Raw genomic sequence first — 16,323 nt, 5'->3', positions numbered from 1 at the left:
TAGACTGGGTCATAGCTGTGATTTATTTTTATTATTTTAATTTTTTTAGCCCATATTTGTAGAAAAAAACCTGACAAAGCAAATCCAGTTCTTTGACAGGAAAATTAGCACCAGTTGAATTCAGCAGGTGTTTGAGTGTCCTCAACCCATCCAAACTCCTAGAGAATTAACATTATTCTCTACTAGCTTCTCTAATCTTGAATTCTATTTTTTTATATTTATTATAGAATTAACAAAATGCAAAAAAGGCCTCTAACCCCTGTTTCACACCGCAAGCGTGAATTAAAGTGAAAGCACACTTTTGATGGAAAAATAAATATGACTTTACACAAAACTTGTTCAAAATGCACAGAATAAGCATGCCAAGAGTTTTAACAACCACTACAATGTCTAGTGTTTTAACAATTATGCCAGAAAAGAAAATTAAGTATAACAAATATGTATTTAAACTTTTTAATTAATCGGTTTGGGTGAAAGTATGGTGTATTGTTATAAAAACAAAATAGTCAAACTAGCCACAAAATACGATATAAACTTTTAGTTTATTGTGTAATACAACGTACACAGACGCTATATAGGCTCTAGTAAACGTGCATGCGGCAGATGACGTAAACACGACCTGTATCAATGGATGACACGAGGCTGATCGTGGAGGTCGAGAAGCACCAAGTGCTTTATGACCCAAGAAACAGATACTACAAGGACCTGTCTTCCAAGGAAAAAGTCTGGGATGAAATTTCTTCTGCTATTTCTGCAGATGGTAAGTCATCAATTTTATATAACCTGTTTCGTTTGAGGAAAGCTGACTAGACTACTAAATGGTTGTGTTTCACCAAAACATATAATTTACTGCATTTTTATACCATTTAACAATGTATAGGGTATTTTATGATGCTCTGTCATTTGATCGTCAGCAGTGATCGTGAATTGTTTTTTGTGCAAAACATCATACACAGTGAATGCACTTTCTCTCGATGCCCCGTGGTAAAGTTGGCAGATTTATAACTATTGCAGTTTACAATCTACCAAAAAAAAAAAAAAAATATATATATATATATATATATTATTATATGTCTTGTAATTGAATAAGTAGGCTATAAATATTTCCTAATGTTTTATTTGCATGTAACCAATTGCATGTCTGTTTGTATATTATAAATGAAACAGGTGCAAGTGATTTTAAGCAAAAATGTATTCAACAGTACAATCACAATCAAAAAATGACAGAAAACATGTCTTGTCCCATACGGTAAAAAAATACATTTATTTTGGCCAAAATATATTTTAAATATATGCTAAATATATGTTGTAACTGTAAAGTTCAATAAAATATATTTTTGAAATCGAAAATATATTTAATACCAACCTCCATTTACCAAAATATATTTAAAAATGTATTTCAGGGTCAAGAAAATACATTTTCAACCTTACAGTAGAATGTGGATGGAGAGCAAAAGTATCCATTATTTAAAATGGGATTTTTAAATAATGGATTTTTTTTTTTTTTTTTCATTCTAAAATAGTTTACAGTAAAGTAACAGAATAGGCCTGATTAGTATGTACAACATAAACAAATAATTGGCTACAAATAAAACAAGAGCCAAATGTTTAGAAAAGAATTAGATAAGTCAAGTTTATTTATTTGCTTGTTACATTGCAGAATACCTCACTACTAATGTAGTACAGTTGACTTTGACTAACTGGCAGTATATACATGAGGACATTTGATGATAAGGCATTAAGTGGCAGTAGGTGCACTGTATGAGTTGATGTTTTGAAAAGGAACCAGAACTAGCACGATGCACAAAATACAAAACTGCTATGTACACTTTTAATTTGTTGACATTAATTCATTGTAAGGGATAGAATATAACACACATTAATGGTAACAAACACAGTATTAAAATCATCAGTATAATTTTTAGTTTAAAATAAACAGCAAAAGAAATGCACAATATATAATACTGCTAATGTAATGTACATTTGATTTCTTGCCATTAAATATTAAATATTCAATTATATGTTTTTTTTTCAATGAAAATTAAGACATGTTAGTGTTATAAACACAAGCATAACAAAATAAACTGAAAAAGTTACAATTATTTACACAAATTGCTTCAAAATCACTTTGCAAAAATATACCACATTGTATAAAATTTCGCATTGCTTAAGTAATGTAGTAATGTACCAAAAACTTTGTACATTGACACTAAAGATCAAATTGAATGAAACAACTTAGGCCACTCTTAGTTTCATTTGACGTCTCATTTAAGGAATTCAGACTGATTAATATTTCTAAAAATGTAATCAACTTTGAGTTTTTCAGTGTGAATGATCAGACATTTGCATTTGATAGCTGAAGCAGGAATAGCTGTAAGATGTCCAAGAAGTTTTGACACTGGTTCAAAGTAACTTGGATTTGAGGCACAGAGACTATGCTTTGCTTGTTCATAGAATCTGCCAATGGCATAACACCTCTCCTCATTTTCATTTTGACAAATCAAGAATCTTTTAATCCTAAAAAGTTTTGAGCTTTGTCATTCAACACAACGGTGAAGGAATTGCGTTTAGATACACGGCTGTAATCTTCTGAGTGAACCACCTCGCCATTTGTAATGATTCGTTGAAAGTACTTTACCCTGCCTTTTTGTACCCCATAACGACTCAGTGCCATACAGTCATCTCTCCTAAGTATTCGCACTTTAGGACGATCGAGTGCAGTGACATCACATGTTCGAGTTACATGTTTCAACTGTTTTGGTCTTGTCAAAGTTTCAAAGATCTCCTTGCATTCATTTGAGGCATGTTTTAGGATAGTCTGACCATAAAAAGGTAAAGCCTTTTGTAACCAAAAGGTTTTGACAATCTGCAGTGCAACCCCTTGAGTGCTTTTGATCATGTCAAGTAGTTTAGCATTATAAGACTCAAATACAAAGGCAGAGTGAGCCCACAAAGGCCCCCAGTTAACTACACTTCTTGGTAAATGGAGGCAAAGATGGACATTATAAGACATATTGGCTTCCCCATAGTATACCTCCATGTCCTTCACAAAATCTGTTAAAAGGGCCTCAGACTCCGTAATCTGGTCTCTGGTTATATTTTCACCTAACAGAAGTGATACACCCTTAACTAGTTTGGACCAGTGATTCAGTAGTGGTTCTGGCAAAACACCTTTTAGTACAGGCAAGCTATAATAAAAGAGCCACATGTACCACTCGTGGGCTTTCCAGAATTTCCTCAATGTGACTGACCTTGGCACACGAGGTACATTACACGGTGGTTTAATCTTTAAAAGCAACTCGTCTATCAATTTTGTAGACCTACCTATATACCAGTGCTTTTCATGGTTTTCAGTGTTTAACCACAGCCCTGTTACAGTTCTTGCAACACCCAGAAGTACTGAATGCATGTAGTCTGGCACAGACCCTTCAATGACATCAAAACTGGGAAGCCGACACAATGCACTTGGTCCTTTGACACCCATAACAGGCTGTCCAGACTCTAATGCAGCTTCTACAAATTAATTTGTCTGTTCCTGACTGCGAAGCTGGAGGTCTTTCTGAAAAGGATATACACGAGTAGATCCTCTGCCCTTTTCAATCCATTTTCCTTTGTGAAGGCAATAGGAGCAGCCATATTCACCATTGAACTGTTTGACATTCTGTATTAAAGGTCTGGCAACTGAGTCACTCATCAGAACTAGAGGGATTACTTTTGTATTGATAGAAACACCTTTGTCCTTTTCCCATGTGAAACCACTGTCCTCTAGTTTAACACATTCCTCTACAAAAGGATTTAAGAATGTTCTCATATGAGGCTTCTTATCCCCAAACCACAGTCCACAAGGGAGTACATTATCCTGTCTCATTTTCAATGGCAACTCATTAATGGTACATAAAAGAGGCCAAATACTACAAGGGGACTTTTTAAAAACTGGCACACCATCACAGCTAAATGTCAAGGTAAGGGTTGAAAGGGGCGTATCTGAACCACTTAAAGCTTTCTGATACAAAAAACCATCACAAATATCACTGAGAGATGTTGATGTTTCTTTTTGATCTTCCAAGGAGAGGTATATGAAAAAATTATTGGTGAACCTGCTGGCTTTGTCATGAGTAATGTTGCATTGAACACAATGGACATGGTCCAGTTCAGCTGACATTATGTCATTGCACTGGTCACACACATAACAGATACTCATAATGTCTTTGGTATAATCGAAAGCTTTGTAAAAGGAGTATTTTGTCCTGCATACCGAATCATTACCACCAACAACATTTAGGATTCTCATAATATCCTCAAGACAGTCATTGGTCAAATTGTGTTTGAGCTTAAGTGCCAGAAGTAGTAGTTGGGTTTGATCTTTTGTTTGACCTGAATCCGCTGCATCCTCTATCTGAACAGGACTGGAAGTGCACTCTTCATCAGGAGTAGTTAGCTGGATGTCTTCTGGAATGGTGTCTGGGAATGGCAAAAAAAAAAAAGAGAATTATGGGTCCTGTTAACATCACATTAATACTCTTTGAAGAGATAACAAACCTTGAAAACAGAAAAATAAGATAAGTTACTTGTTATAAAGGAGCAATTAATTAAAAAGGATAGTGAAAGTTCTGTAATCCTTTACTCACCCTCAAGTTGTTCTAAACCTGTAAGATTTTCTTTCCTGTTGAACACAAAATACGGTAATCTATTTTGAAGAATGCAGGTAACCAAATCATGAAAGTGTAAACTCCTAGTAAGATCGCGAGTGCTAGGGTTTATCTTTTTTTTAGTTTATGGGGTGTACACGTTATGCTCTGTGGAATCAAAAGAACCGACTATGAATTATTGGTGACTAACTTGTTCGCACCATAAGCATTAGAACAAAAGTACACCCGCCAGAACGGCTGATTGAGGAAAATTCTAATGGCGTTTTGGTTGATGTTAATCGACCTAGCAGTGGGAGGAATTTTATCCACACACCTTTTTTTAAGGGCCCATCTTCGTATGGTTCTTGGAGGAATTTCCTCTTCAGCATCAGTTAGATACCGTTTATACGAAATCCTGTGTAGAGGCTCGCTCATTGTGTCTGTAAATCATATGTGACATATTGATGAAATTAAGAACAACATTGAGGATTAATCGTAAAACCCAAAGGGTTAACTTTAAACATTTGTAATAAAGATAGAATGTTATGTATTGTGACATGCTTACCATGTAGTCTTTCAGAGAATAAAAAAAATGCATCGCCTGAAATCCATCCGTCAATGCGCGCAGCCGCGCACTGTCTGCATGGCGCAATGCCTTAATGATATAATAAAACTGCATAATTAGATTTAATTTAAAGGTAAATAAAATATTTAAAAGAATCCTAAAATGTTTTAATGTAAGTGCAAATACATTACAAATGTCAACAATTTAGTTAATTAAAAAAGCAGTTTGATGACGTCATTAAGGAAAAAAAAAACGTTGCCTGAGGCGCGAATTATGTGACTGCACCGAGGATAGGAGACGGGAAGAAACAAGCCGATTATGTTCGCGCTAATTAAGTGGGTGGAGGATGAAAAATTCTCAATTCTTCCAACTGCACATATTAGAGGATTTGATGAGGATGAATACTCCGCGGGTCTAGAAGAAAATGACGTTTACTTTGTGGAGTGGCACCAAGGCGTCAAAGAGCCGAAAGGCGGGTGGCCGGTTTTTGAGGACTCCATCATCAAGATAGCAGGTAACGTTACCTATTTTTATTATCCTATCCACCTTATTCCTGACGAGCATACTGCGTTTTGATTTATGGGAGGTAACTTACTTCCCGTTTTGGAGAACTTCCATTCCATGAGTAGGATAATGTCCCCAGTTTTTAAAATAAACGTATTGTTGCATTCATAGAGCTTTGACAAGACCCGTAAGACTTTTGTTCATCTTCGGAACACAAATTAAGATATTTTTGATGAAATCTGAGAGCTGTCTCACTCCTCCATAAGGGATTGAAACTTGCTGGCCCAGAATAGTTATTTAAGTCGTCGTTAATATAGTCCAAGTGACTAACGTTACAGTGGCTGAGCCACTGTAGTCACTTGGACTATTTTAACGATATCTTTAATATACTCTTGTGACATCCTTTATTATTCTGGATACTCTTATAACAAGACGTCAGTAAAATATTCATAAAAAAAAAAAAAAAAAAAAAAAAAAAAAAAAATATATATATATATATATATATATATATAATTAAAATCATCAGGACCGTGTTGTGACTTGATCAGCATTCTATCTCTTCAGAAAGGGAGAGAACGTTACAAATAAAACTTAAGGAGCTTGAAGAACAGCTACCCAAGCCAGACACTCTTAAGAGAAAGAGTAAACCTTCAATGAAACTCCTAGATGTGAGAGAGGAACCAGCAGCTAAGAAAAAGGTTAGTGTTTCCCGTATGTTAATCTATTTATATATGTTATATATAACATATTTATGAATACATATAAATGTACTTGTTTACAATCAATGATGTGTGTTTAAGGGACAGCTCACAGACCTACCAAATGATCTAAAGTTGTGGAATGAAAGAAAAATTGAACATCTACAGCGTGTGATAAATCAGCTGAGAGAAGAAAACATGAATCTAAATAAAGAAAATGAGAGGCTGAAAAATGAAATACTTAAAAGTAAGTACTGTAATGTTACTATATATATTTAAAATGAAATACTTGATAGTACTATGTACTATATATATATATTATATAAAATATATGTGTATATGTGTGTTTAATTTTAAGTTCACAGAAATCCCACCTCTCCTTCTGGCTACAGAGCACTTACTCCAGGAGGTTAGAATAATTGTTTACATGATGTAACAGTTATGCCTTAATTTATTTTTCTAATGACAATGCTCCACATTTCCTTGCCTTTTAAAACTTTTTAAGACCTTTGGAGTTTTTTGCTTGCTCGGTAGTAATATTTCTGCCTACTTATTTCAGCCCATGAAATCAAATGCAGATGCCCCTGACGTAAGATTTATCATTATTGTTGTTGTTGTTTTTGGTGCAGTTTACAATAGCTTGTGGAATATGTTGCAGATGTTCATGATGTCAAAGACTCCATCTCATGTTCCCCTCTCACATGCTCCTAAAGTAAGTATTAGCTGCTTTTTATGTAATGTCTATGCCACATGCTATTATGTCACATACTAAGCACAACTATTGAAATAATGACTTTTCTAATAGATTTTTTTACATTTATAATAAACCATGAAATTAATTAAAATAATTGTGAAGAAATTACAACAGAACAAGTTGTACTTCATACCACAGCTACATGCAAACTACTATACTGTATATTAAATCTCTGCATTTTGTGGTATAATTATCCTGCTACAAGAGCCACAGTTACATCTTTAGATCAGTAGATAAACTTATATTGTAAACAATTGTCCAGTACTATTGCTAACATATCAATTTACCATATTCATTTTTAGCCTGTGGAATCAAATGCAGATGTCCTTGATGTAAGTTATGCATTTTAACTATTGTCTTTATTTTATTTTTTAGATTCAAATATACTTGTCAAGTTAGGAACATTATTCATAGCATCCTAGTGATTTGAACATGACTGTGCTAGATAAACAATAGTTCACCTAAAATTGATATATCTGATAATTTACTCACCTTTGTGTTTACTCATGTTTGTGTGACTTTTTTCCTCAGCATATGTTCTGATGGAGATATGGTGACTTTATGCATATATAGTCATTAACATAGTGTTTAAAGGGATAGTTCACCCAAAAATTAAATTTCTGTCATTAATTTCTCACCCTCATGTTGTTCCAAACCCGTAAGACCTAAGTTCTTCTTCGGAACACAAATTAAGATATTCTAGATGAAATCTTAGAGATTTCTGACCCCACATAGATAGAAAAATCATTACCACTTTTAAAGTAGTAAAGACATTGTTAAAATATTCCATGTGACTCCAGTGGTTCGAGCATAAATTTTGTTAAAAAAAAAAAAAAAAAAGACTCTTTATTCAGTTCTTACAATTTATTCTCTTCCGTATCAATCTCTGAAGCTGTTATTTTTTTATGCACAAAAAGTATTCTCGTCGCTTCATAACATTAAGGTTAAACCACTGGAGTCACATGGACTATTTTAACAATGTCTTTGGCCTTGAAAGTAGTAAAGATGATGTATGATGTCTATGGAAGGGTCAGAGAGCTCTCGAATTTCATCACAAATATCTTTATTTGTGTTCAGAAGATGATCGAAGAGCGAAAGTCTTACGGGTTTGGAACGACATGAGGGTGAGTAATTACTGACAGAAATTTCATGTTTGGGTGAACTACCCTTTTAACACATGCACAGAGCACTAGATGGAGTAATTGAATTAATCATGATCATGAAGTTGATTGCTTGTGTCAAGATGTAGAGGTGTATTTTGGAGGAATGCTTTGGTCTGTTCTCACCCAAAATCCACTAGATTGCTTCAGAAGACATTTATTAAACTACTGGAAACTTACAATTAAGTTTTTTCTGTCTTTTTCAGAACATGTAAACTTTGTACCTATTCACTTGCGTACACCAAATATATATATATATATCCATATATATCTATATACCCGTCCCGTATATACCTCCATCAAAATATGAGTCACAAGTCTTACAAGGAGTAATGTTTTGATAGTTGTGCAACATTGTGATATTTGATATTTGTAAAAAAGATTTTATGAGGCTCAGTGTTGTGTATTGTTTTTAATGAGTATTCTGCTTTACAGGTGCCGAAGGCTCCATCCACTGCTTCTCTGTCTGCTAAAGTAAGTATTTTGTTTTTGCCTTGCCAAAATACATGGTGTAGTTACGAGTCATTGCTTTGTTAATTCTTAAAGGAACACTCCACCGTTTTTTGACCTAGTATGGTGACACAAAGTAAAACGTGGCGCTTTTCTAAGCGGGTAGAAAGGATAACTATAATGTATGGCGGAATAGCACTGGGAGCACTTCGACTCGGCGCAGTAATATCATCACTCCTGAAAAATCTTCTCCCCCTCTCCCTCTCACTTCTGTCATTAGAACCAACGTGACTTTTTACTCCGCCGAGTCGAAGTGCTCCCAGTGCTATTCCGCCATACATTATAGTTATCCTTTTTACCCGCTTAGAAAAGCACCACGTTTTACTTTGTGTCACCATACTTGGTCGTGTAACTTGTGTAACTGTATTTAAATAGAGAAATTGATGTTTGGTCGCTTATAACTTCATCTCTGTCTGGTCCCTAAAGACTGAACTGGGCTAAGTTAAGTGCTATCAAAGTTTCTCATCGCCAGAGCGATTGAGTGCATGCCCTGAGACGAGAGAGGTGCGTATCAACTCGTCTTAGTTAAGGGAATAACATAGTTTAATATGAAAAAACGGTGGAGTGTTCCTTTAATAAAATATGTAAAGGTTTGTAGGTAAGCTCTTCCTCCTTTCCTTTAGAGTTTACCAGCAACAGTATGTCTGTAATAACATTGTTGACTTTCATTTTGTTTTATTTTTATTTTTTTAGTGTTCCAGTGATGCTAATTATGTAAGTACTTTTTGCTGAGGATTTAGGTCTGTACATACAGATTTGTTATGCATTTCTGCAATGGGTGAAATGGCTAAATAAAAACTTATGGCGTATGGGGTAATATTACCCAAAATAGCTTTATTTACAAACTTACACACTGTATATGAAGCCAGTGTAGGCCCTAGGCTACGATTCCCTAAACCATTTGGTCCTGCCATGACACTCTGCCTTCCAGGGAACAGAAAAATGTGCAAAACCTTTCACGAACATCGTAGGCCTCTCTACTTCCCCTGTTTCCACCCATGTTTCTCACCGGTGGTAGCACGTTGCCCCTCTCTTCTGCCTCATCTAGCCATCTTTGATTTTGAGATGGGTCCATGAGGTAATTATGCAAGATGCATGTTGCCATTACCACATAATCTGCATTTTCTTGCTTGACATTCAATCTTGTATGGAGTACTCTCCATCTTGATGAAAGAATGCCAAAGGCACACTCAACTACCATCCTGGCTCGAGACAGCCTGTAATTAAAAATGCGCCTCCATCTTGGAATGTTGTTCCCTGGAAATGGTCGCATAATGTAGGTCTTCAAGGGGAATGCTGCATCTGCAATCATGGTATATGGCATGGGACCCTGAACACCAGATCCTGGTTAAAGGCATGAATGCTGGCACAGACAAAGTTTTTGCTTCCATGTCTCTTCCAAGAGATGAGTTGTGATAAACCCCACCATCACTGGCTCGGCCAAAGTCTCCTACTTGGATGAATGTAAATTTGTAGTCTGCATCTACCAATGCAAGCAGAACAATAGAAAATGCCTTTTTATAATTGAAAAACAAGCTCCCAGAATGTGCAGGTGCCACTATATTGACATGTTTGCCATCAATGGCACAAATGCAGTTTGGAAAGTTCCATTTAGACCAAAATTTGGAGGCGATGAATCTCCACATGTCTTCTGTTGGCTTTGAAAACTGTGTTGCCTTCATTTTCCTTTCAATTGCCCTACAAGTCAAATGCACACTCCAAGCAACAGTGCTTGTCCCAAGACGATATTGGAAGGCAAGGCTGGTAAAGCTTTCCCCAGTTCCTAGGAATCTGTGAAGAAAACAGACAAAGGTGTAGTCATTACAATGCATTTTCTTTTTCCCACAGTAAATGAGTGTAAAAGTGTTCTTTCCTACGTCGGTTAATGGGACGAACCCAAAGTCTGCGTCTTTTTCATAGTCTCCTTAATAACAAATATAGCGCGATGGCCTTTCTTCTATCAACAATACGTAGCTACTGCATGGAAAACAAAGACAGCAAAACAAAGATGCAACAAAAGTTACAATGAAATTATTAATTTAAAAAAGCTTATTGCCAAGTCTTTTTATTTAAATGTATTTTAAATGGAAATAAAGCAATGCGAACTTGCCCATTATAGAGTACTCTGTCCAAAATCCGCTGTTCAGTTGCGCGCTGCCTCCGCTGCCGGTGTGAAAGCAAAATAGGCGCGCGCTGCTTCCGCTCTGCCTACCTGCTGCTAACGCGCTGCTTTCGCTCTGCTGCAGCTTGCGGTGTGAACCCGGCCTAAGAGGTTAAAAACAGGATATGCTTACACACTGCAGGTGTGACAAAGTTTTGAGTGACATAATGCATACAGTTCATATGTTTTTAGAAATATATGGATGGAAAAAAACTGACACTTTGTAAAATTATGCCTGAGGTATTTATTAACAATGGTATGCTTTACTTTTTAATGAATAAAGGTTGTAATTTATTGAACATCCTTGAGACAGTCACACCATTGGACAGTTTTTAGATTTAGCTAAAAAAATGTAACATAATAATAATAATAATAATAATAATAAATCTAACTAGAAAAAAAAAAGTTTGAGACTTTAATTTGGCTTGAGAAAGCCTGACCATAAAGTTTGAAGAAGTTTAAAGAAGTTAGAACTTTAAAGTAGTTCGAAGTTTAAAGTAGTTTAAAGTTAGATTGATAGATTAGTTGAAAGAAAGATACATTACTTAGGAAGAATGAAAGATAGATTAGTTAGAAAGAATGATAGATTAATTCAAAAGAAATCATTTATATTTAATATTACTTTTAGCATGTTGCTAGCATGATTAGCATGTTGTTAGCATGTCGCTGTTTCTAGCATGATTAGCATGCTGCTAACATATTGTTAACATGTTTCTAGCATGATTAGCATGTCACTAGCATGTTTCAAGCATGATGAGCATGTTGATAACATAAGCATGTTGCTAGCATGTTTCTTACATGATTAGCATTTTGTTAGTATGTCGCTAGTATGTTTCTCGCATGATTAACATGTTGCTAACATGTTTCTAGATGTTTCTATCATGTTTCTAACATGATTAGCTTGACGCTAACAAGTTTCTAGCATGATTAACATGTTGCTAGCATGTTTCTAGCATGACTAGCATACGACTAGCATGTTGCTAGCATGTTTCTATCATGTTGTTAGCATGACTAGCATGTTGTTAGTATATTTCTAGCATGATTAACAAGTTGCTAGCATGTTTCTAATATGATTAGCATTTGACTAGCATGTTTCTAGCATGAATAGCATGTTACTAGCATGTTTCTAGCATGACTAACATGTTTAGATAGATAGATAGATAGATTTAAATAATTAAATATAAGGGTAAACATGTTGAAACAGGTTCACAAGAACTAAATTAAATTCATTTCAAGTTTATTTGTATAGCGCTTTTTTACAATACCAATCATTGCAAAGCAACTTTACAGAAAATTAAGTTTCTACAATATTTAGTAGTAGTTTATAAGTGGTGACTGTCAGTTTATGTGCATATGTGAAGGAATTTTCAGAAAAAATGAATACAAGACATAGTCAACCAGACGATGAACACTATTAACAGCAATTATAATGTGATTGCATAGTAAGTAGCAATATTTGTTAGTTCTGTATGTTGTTTCAGGGTTAGCATCATCTTAGGTCTTCTGAGGGGTTGGCATCATCTCATCTCAGGTGTTCTGGATCCAGACTGGAGGTTTTACTTGTGTAAATCCTAGTTACCATGGGATGTAAATTCTGTGGCAAAACAGGGAAACAAATAAAGACATAATTAGCGTAGCCGCTGTTCCAACGAAGTAAAATTAATTAGTTTAACCCAAGCTAAAGAATAAGAATTCACATTTGATCAGATACAACTGCAGTCACAAATTATGAGATGCATTATTCGAATGCTTGGCGAAAGAGATCTGTGTGTGTCTGAACCCCGAACATTATCAGGAAGGCTATTCCAGAGTTTGGGAGCCAAATGCAAAAAAGCTCTATCTCCTTTAGTGGACTTTGCTATCCTAGGAACTACCAAAAGTCCATCATTTTGTGACCTTTTGGGAGCATCATGGATTGTAGCGTGGTGTAAGGCTAGTTAGGTATGCAGGAGCTAAACCATTTAGGGCCAATGTTTCTAAGATGGAAAAATGCTGTTTTTGTAACATGAGAAATACGGTTTTCAAAAGACAAATTGCTGTCTAATATAACGCCAAGATTTTTGACTGTAGAGGAAGTAACAGTACATCCGTCTAGTAGCAAACTGTGGTCTACTAGATTCTGTATACTGTTTTTTGGTCCAATAAGTAATAGCTCTGTCTTATCTGAATTTAATAGGAGAAAATTATTGGTCATCCAATCTTTTAAATTTTTAAAACACTCTGTTAGCTTCGATAATTTAGAAGTTTCATCTGGTCTCGTTGAGATATATAGTTGAGGATCATCAGCATAACAGTGGAAACTAATCCTGTATTTTCTAATTATGTTACCAAGGGGCAAACATGTATACTGAAAATAGAAGGGAACCTAGGACGGATCCTTGTGGCACTCCATATTTTACTAGTGATAAATGAGACTCCCCATTTAAATAAACAAAATGGTCCTTACATGTTTTTTATGTCTGCTTTGTGCACGACGTAGCCATGAAAGTGACACTAGATATTTAGACTTTGGTTGATACTACAATTAGTTGTGGTGGCCAATTGGCAAACACCCTTGCCTCAGTGTTGCACCTGTCTTTCTCACAATTACAGGAATCGTGTGACGAGACATCAGTGGCTGTGACTGAATGCAGTGTGAATCCTTCCTCATCAGTGAAAGAGAAAGTAAGTGAGCGCATGTTCCTTCATTGTTTTCCTCTCTTTGACACAGGCAATGTTAAGTGTAGGATGGTTGGGCATCATACTACAGTCGTGGCCAAAAGTTTTGAGAATTACATAAATATTGGAAATTGGAAAAGTTGTTGCTTAAGTTTTTATAATAGCAATTTGCATACACTCCAGAATGTTATGAAGAGTGATCAGATGAATTGCATAGTCCTTCTTTGCCATGAAAATTAACTTAATCCCAAAAAAACCTTTCCACTGCATTTCATTGCTGTCATTAAAGGACCTGCTGAGATCATTTCAGTAATCGTCTTGTTAACTCAGGTGAGAATGTTGACGAGCACAAGGCTGGAGATCATTATGTCAGGCTGATTGGGTTAGAATGGCAGACTTGACATGTTAAAAGGAGGGTGATGTTTGAAATCATTGTTCTTCCATTGTTGTCTCCTAAAGAGGATTCAGCTGCGGGATCGGAGTGCCACCAGTGCAGAGCTTGCTCAGGAATGGCAGCAGGCAGGTGTGAGCGCATCTGCACGCACAGTGGGGCGAAGACTTTTGGAAGATGGCCTGGTGTCAAGAAGGGCAGGAAAAAAAAAACATCAGGGACAGATTGATCTTCTGCAGAAAGTATAGTGAATGGACTGCTGTGGACTGGGGCAAAGTCATATTCTCCGATGAAGCCCCTTTCCGATTGTTTGGGGCATCTGGAAAAAGGCATGTCCGGAGAAGAAAAGGTGAGCGCTACCATCAGTCCTGTGTCATGCCAACAGTAAAGCATCCTGACACCATTCATGTGTGGGGTTGCTTCTCATCCAAGGGAGTGGGCTCACAATTCTGCCCAAAAACACAGCCATGAATAAAGAATGCTACCAAAACACCCTCCAACAGCAACTTCTTCCAACAATCCAACAACAGTTTGGTGAAGAACAATGCAATTTCCAGCACGATGGAGCTCACTCACAATTCTGCCCAAAAACACAGCCATGAACTTGTGGTCAATCCTCAAGAGGCGGGTGGACAAACAAAAACCCACTAATTCTGACAAACTCCAAGAAGTGATTATAAAATAATGGGTTGCTATCAGTCAGGATTTGGCTCAGAAGTTGATTGAGAGCATGCCCAGTCGAATTGCAGAGGTGCTGAAAAAGAAGGGCCAACACTGCAAATACTGACTCTTTGCATAAATGTCATGTAATTGTCGATAAAAGCCTTTGAAACGTATGAAGTGCTTGTAATTATATTTCAGTACATCACAGAAACAACTGAAACAAAGATCTAAAAGCAGTTTCGCAGCAAACTTTTTGAAAACTAATATTTATGTAATTCTCAAAACTTTTGGCCACGACTGTATGTGCAGAATTTTATTAAGAGAATTGTCATACAGGCAGAAATCAGGAACGGCGTCAGGTATGTTAAGGATATCCAGAATCATTAACGGTAACAAGCAGAGATCAGGGCAGGCAGCAGAGAATCAGAGTCGGTTTAAACAATCCAAGATAATACACGGGAAGAACAACACTAGGAAAAATGCTCAAATGTCAGACAGGCTAAACAAGACTTTGCAGTGAGTGAGAGTGATTGTGCTGCCTTTATGCGTGTGTAAATGAGGTGCAGATGTGGCAAGGAAATTGGCTGATGAATGAGGTTCAGGTGTGTCAAGGTGATTGTGATGCAGTCACTCATGGAGAATGTAGTTCGGGTGTGGTGCAACAGTATGAGAGGTGCTAGTGTCCAAGTGATGATATGGTGACATCTGGTGGTTGATGGGTGGAATGGTCCTGAGTGGAGTGCCCTCTACTGAAGTTCATGGGCACTCCATCTAATGATCTTGACAATGAGAATGTCATGATCTATGGTGTCGAACGCAACACTACGATCAAGTAAAACTAGCAATGAGATGCAGCCTTGATCTGATGCAAGAAGCAAGTCATTTGTAATTTTAACAAGTGCATTTTCTGTGCTATGGTGGGGCCTGAAACCTGACTGAAATTCTTCATACAGAAATTTTTTTTGCAGGAAGGAGCTCAATTGAGCAGACACAACTTTTTCTAAAATTTTAGACATAAATGGAATATTTGAAATTGGCCTATAATTTGCCAGTTCACTAGGATCTAGTTGTGGTTTCTTAATGAGAGGCTTAATAACCGCCAACTTGAATGGTTTTGGGACGTGACCTAAAGACTACGATGAGTTAATAATGTTGAGAAGTGGTTCTTTTGCTACAGGTAACAACTCTTTCAGTAATTTAGTGGATACAGGATCTAATAAACATGTTGTTGGTTAGATACAGTGATAAGTTTATTTAGCTCTTCCTGTCCTATAGTTGTAAAGCACTGCAGTTTATCTTTGGGTGCGATGGATGAAACTGAAGTACTAGACGCTGTAGAATCTACATTTATCATTGTATTTCTGATGTTATCTATTTTATCAGTGAAGAAATTCATAAAGTCATTACTATTAAATGTTGATGGAATATTTGAATCAGATGGCGTCTGGTTATTTGTTAATTTAGCCACTGTGCTAAATAAAACCTTCATCCTTCATGCACAATACAAGGAAATGATCGGTAACATCATCACATTGAGGTACGATATCTATATCAGTAAGATTGATTCCATGCTATATAATTAAATCTAGTCTATTTTTAAAAGGATGAGTGGGCCCGGTGACATTTTGCTT

At 36.1% G+C, this 16,323-nt stretch overlaps 1 protein-coding gene across 1 annotated transcript; it reads left to right on the top strand.

Annotated features, from left to right (window-relative positions):
* Nucleotides 1-627: 627 nt before the first annotated feature.
* LOC132155483 (uncharacterized) lies at nucleotides 628-9,260 on the top strand. The gene is made up of 9 exons (XM_059564287.1): nucleotides 628-760; nucleotides 6,262-6,395; nucleotides 6,498-6,642; nucleotides 6,761-6,804; nucleotides 6,955-6,984; nucleotides 7,054-7,107; nucleotides 7,452-7,481; nucleotides 8,745-8,783; nucleotides 9,246-9,260. Exons 1-9 carry the CDS (start codon nucleotides 628-630, stop codon nucleotides 9,258-9,260), a joined length of 624 nt encoding a protein of 207 aa, XP_059420270.1.
* Nucleotides 9,261-16,323: the final 7,063 nt, after the last annotated feature.

Source organism: Carassius carassius, chromosome 13 (assembly GCF_963082965.1).
Source record: "Carassius carassius chromosome 13, fCarCar2.1, whole genome shotgun sequence".
Classification (NCBI taxonomy): Eukaryota; Metazoa; Chordata; class Actinopteri; order Cypriniformes; family Cyprinidae; genus Carassius; species Carassius carassius.
This window is presented reverse-complemented; position numbering and strand designations above follow the sequence as displayed.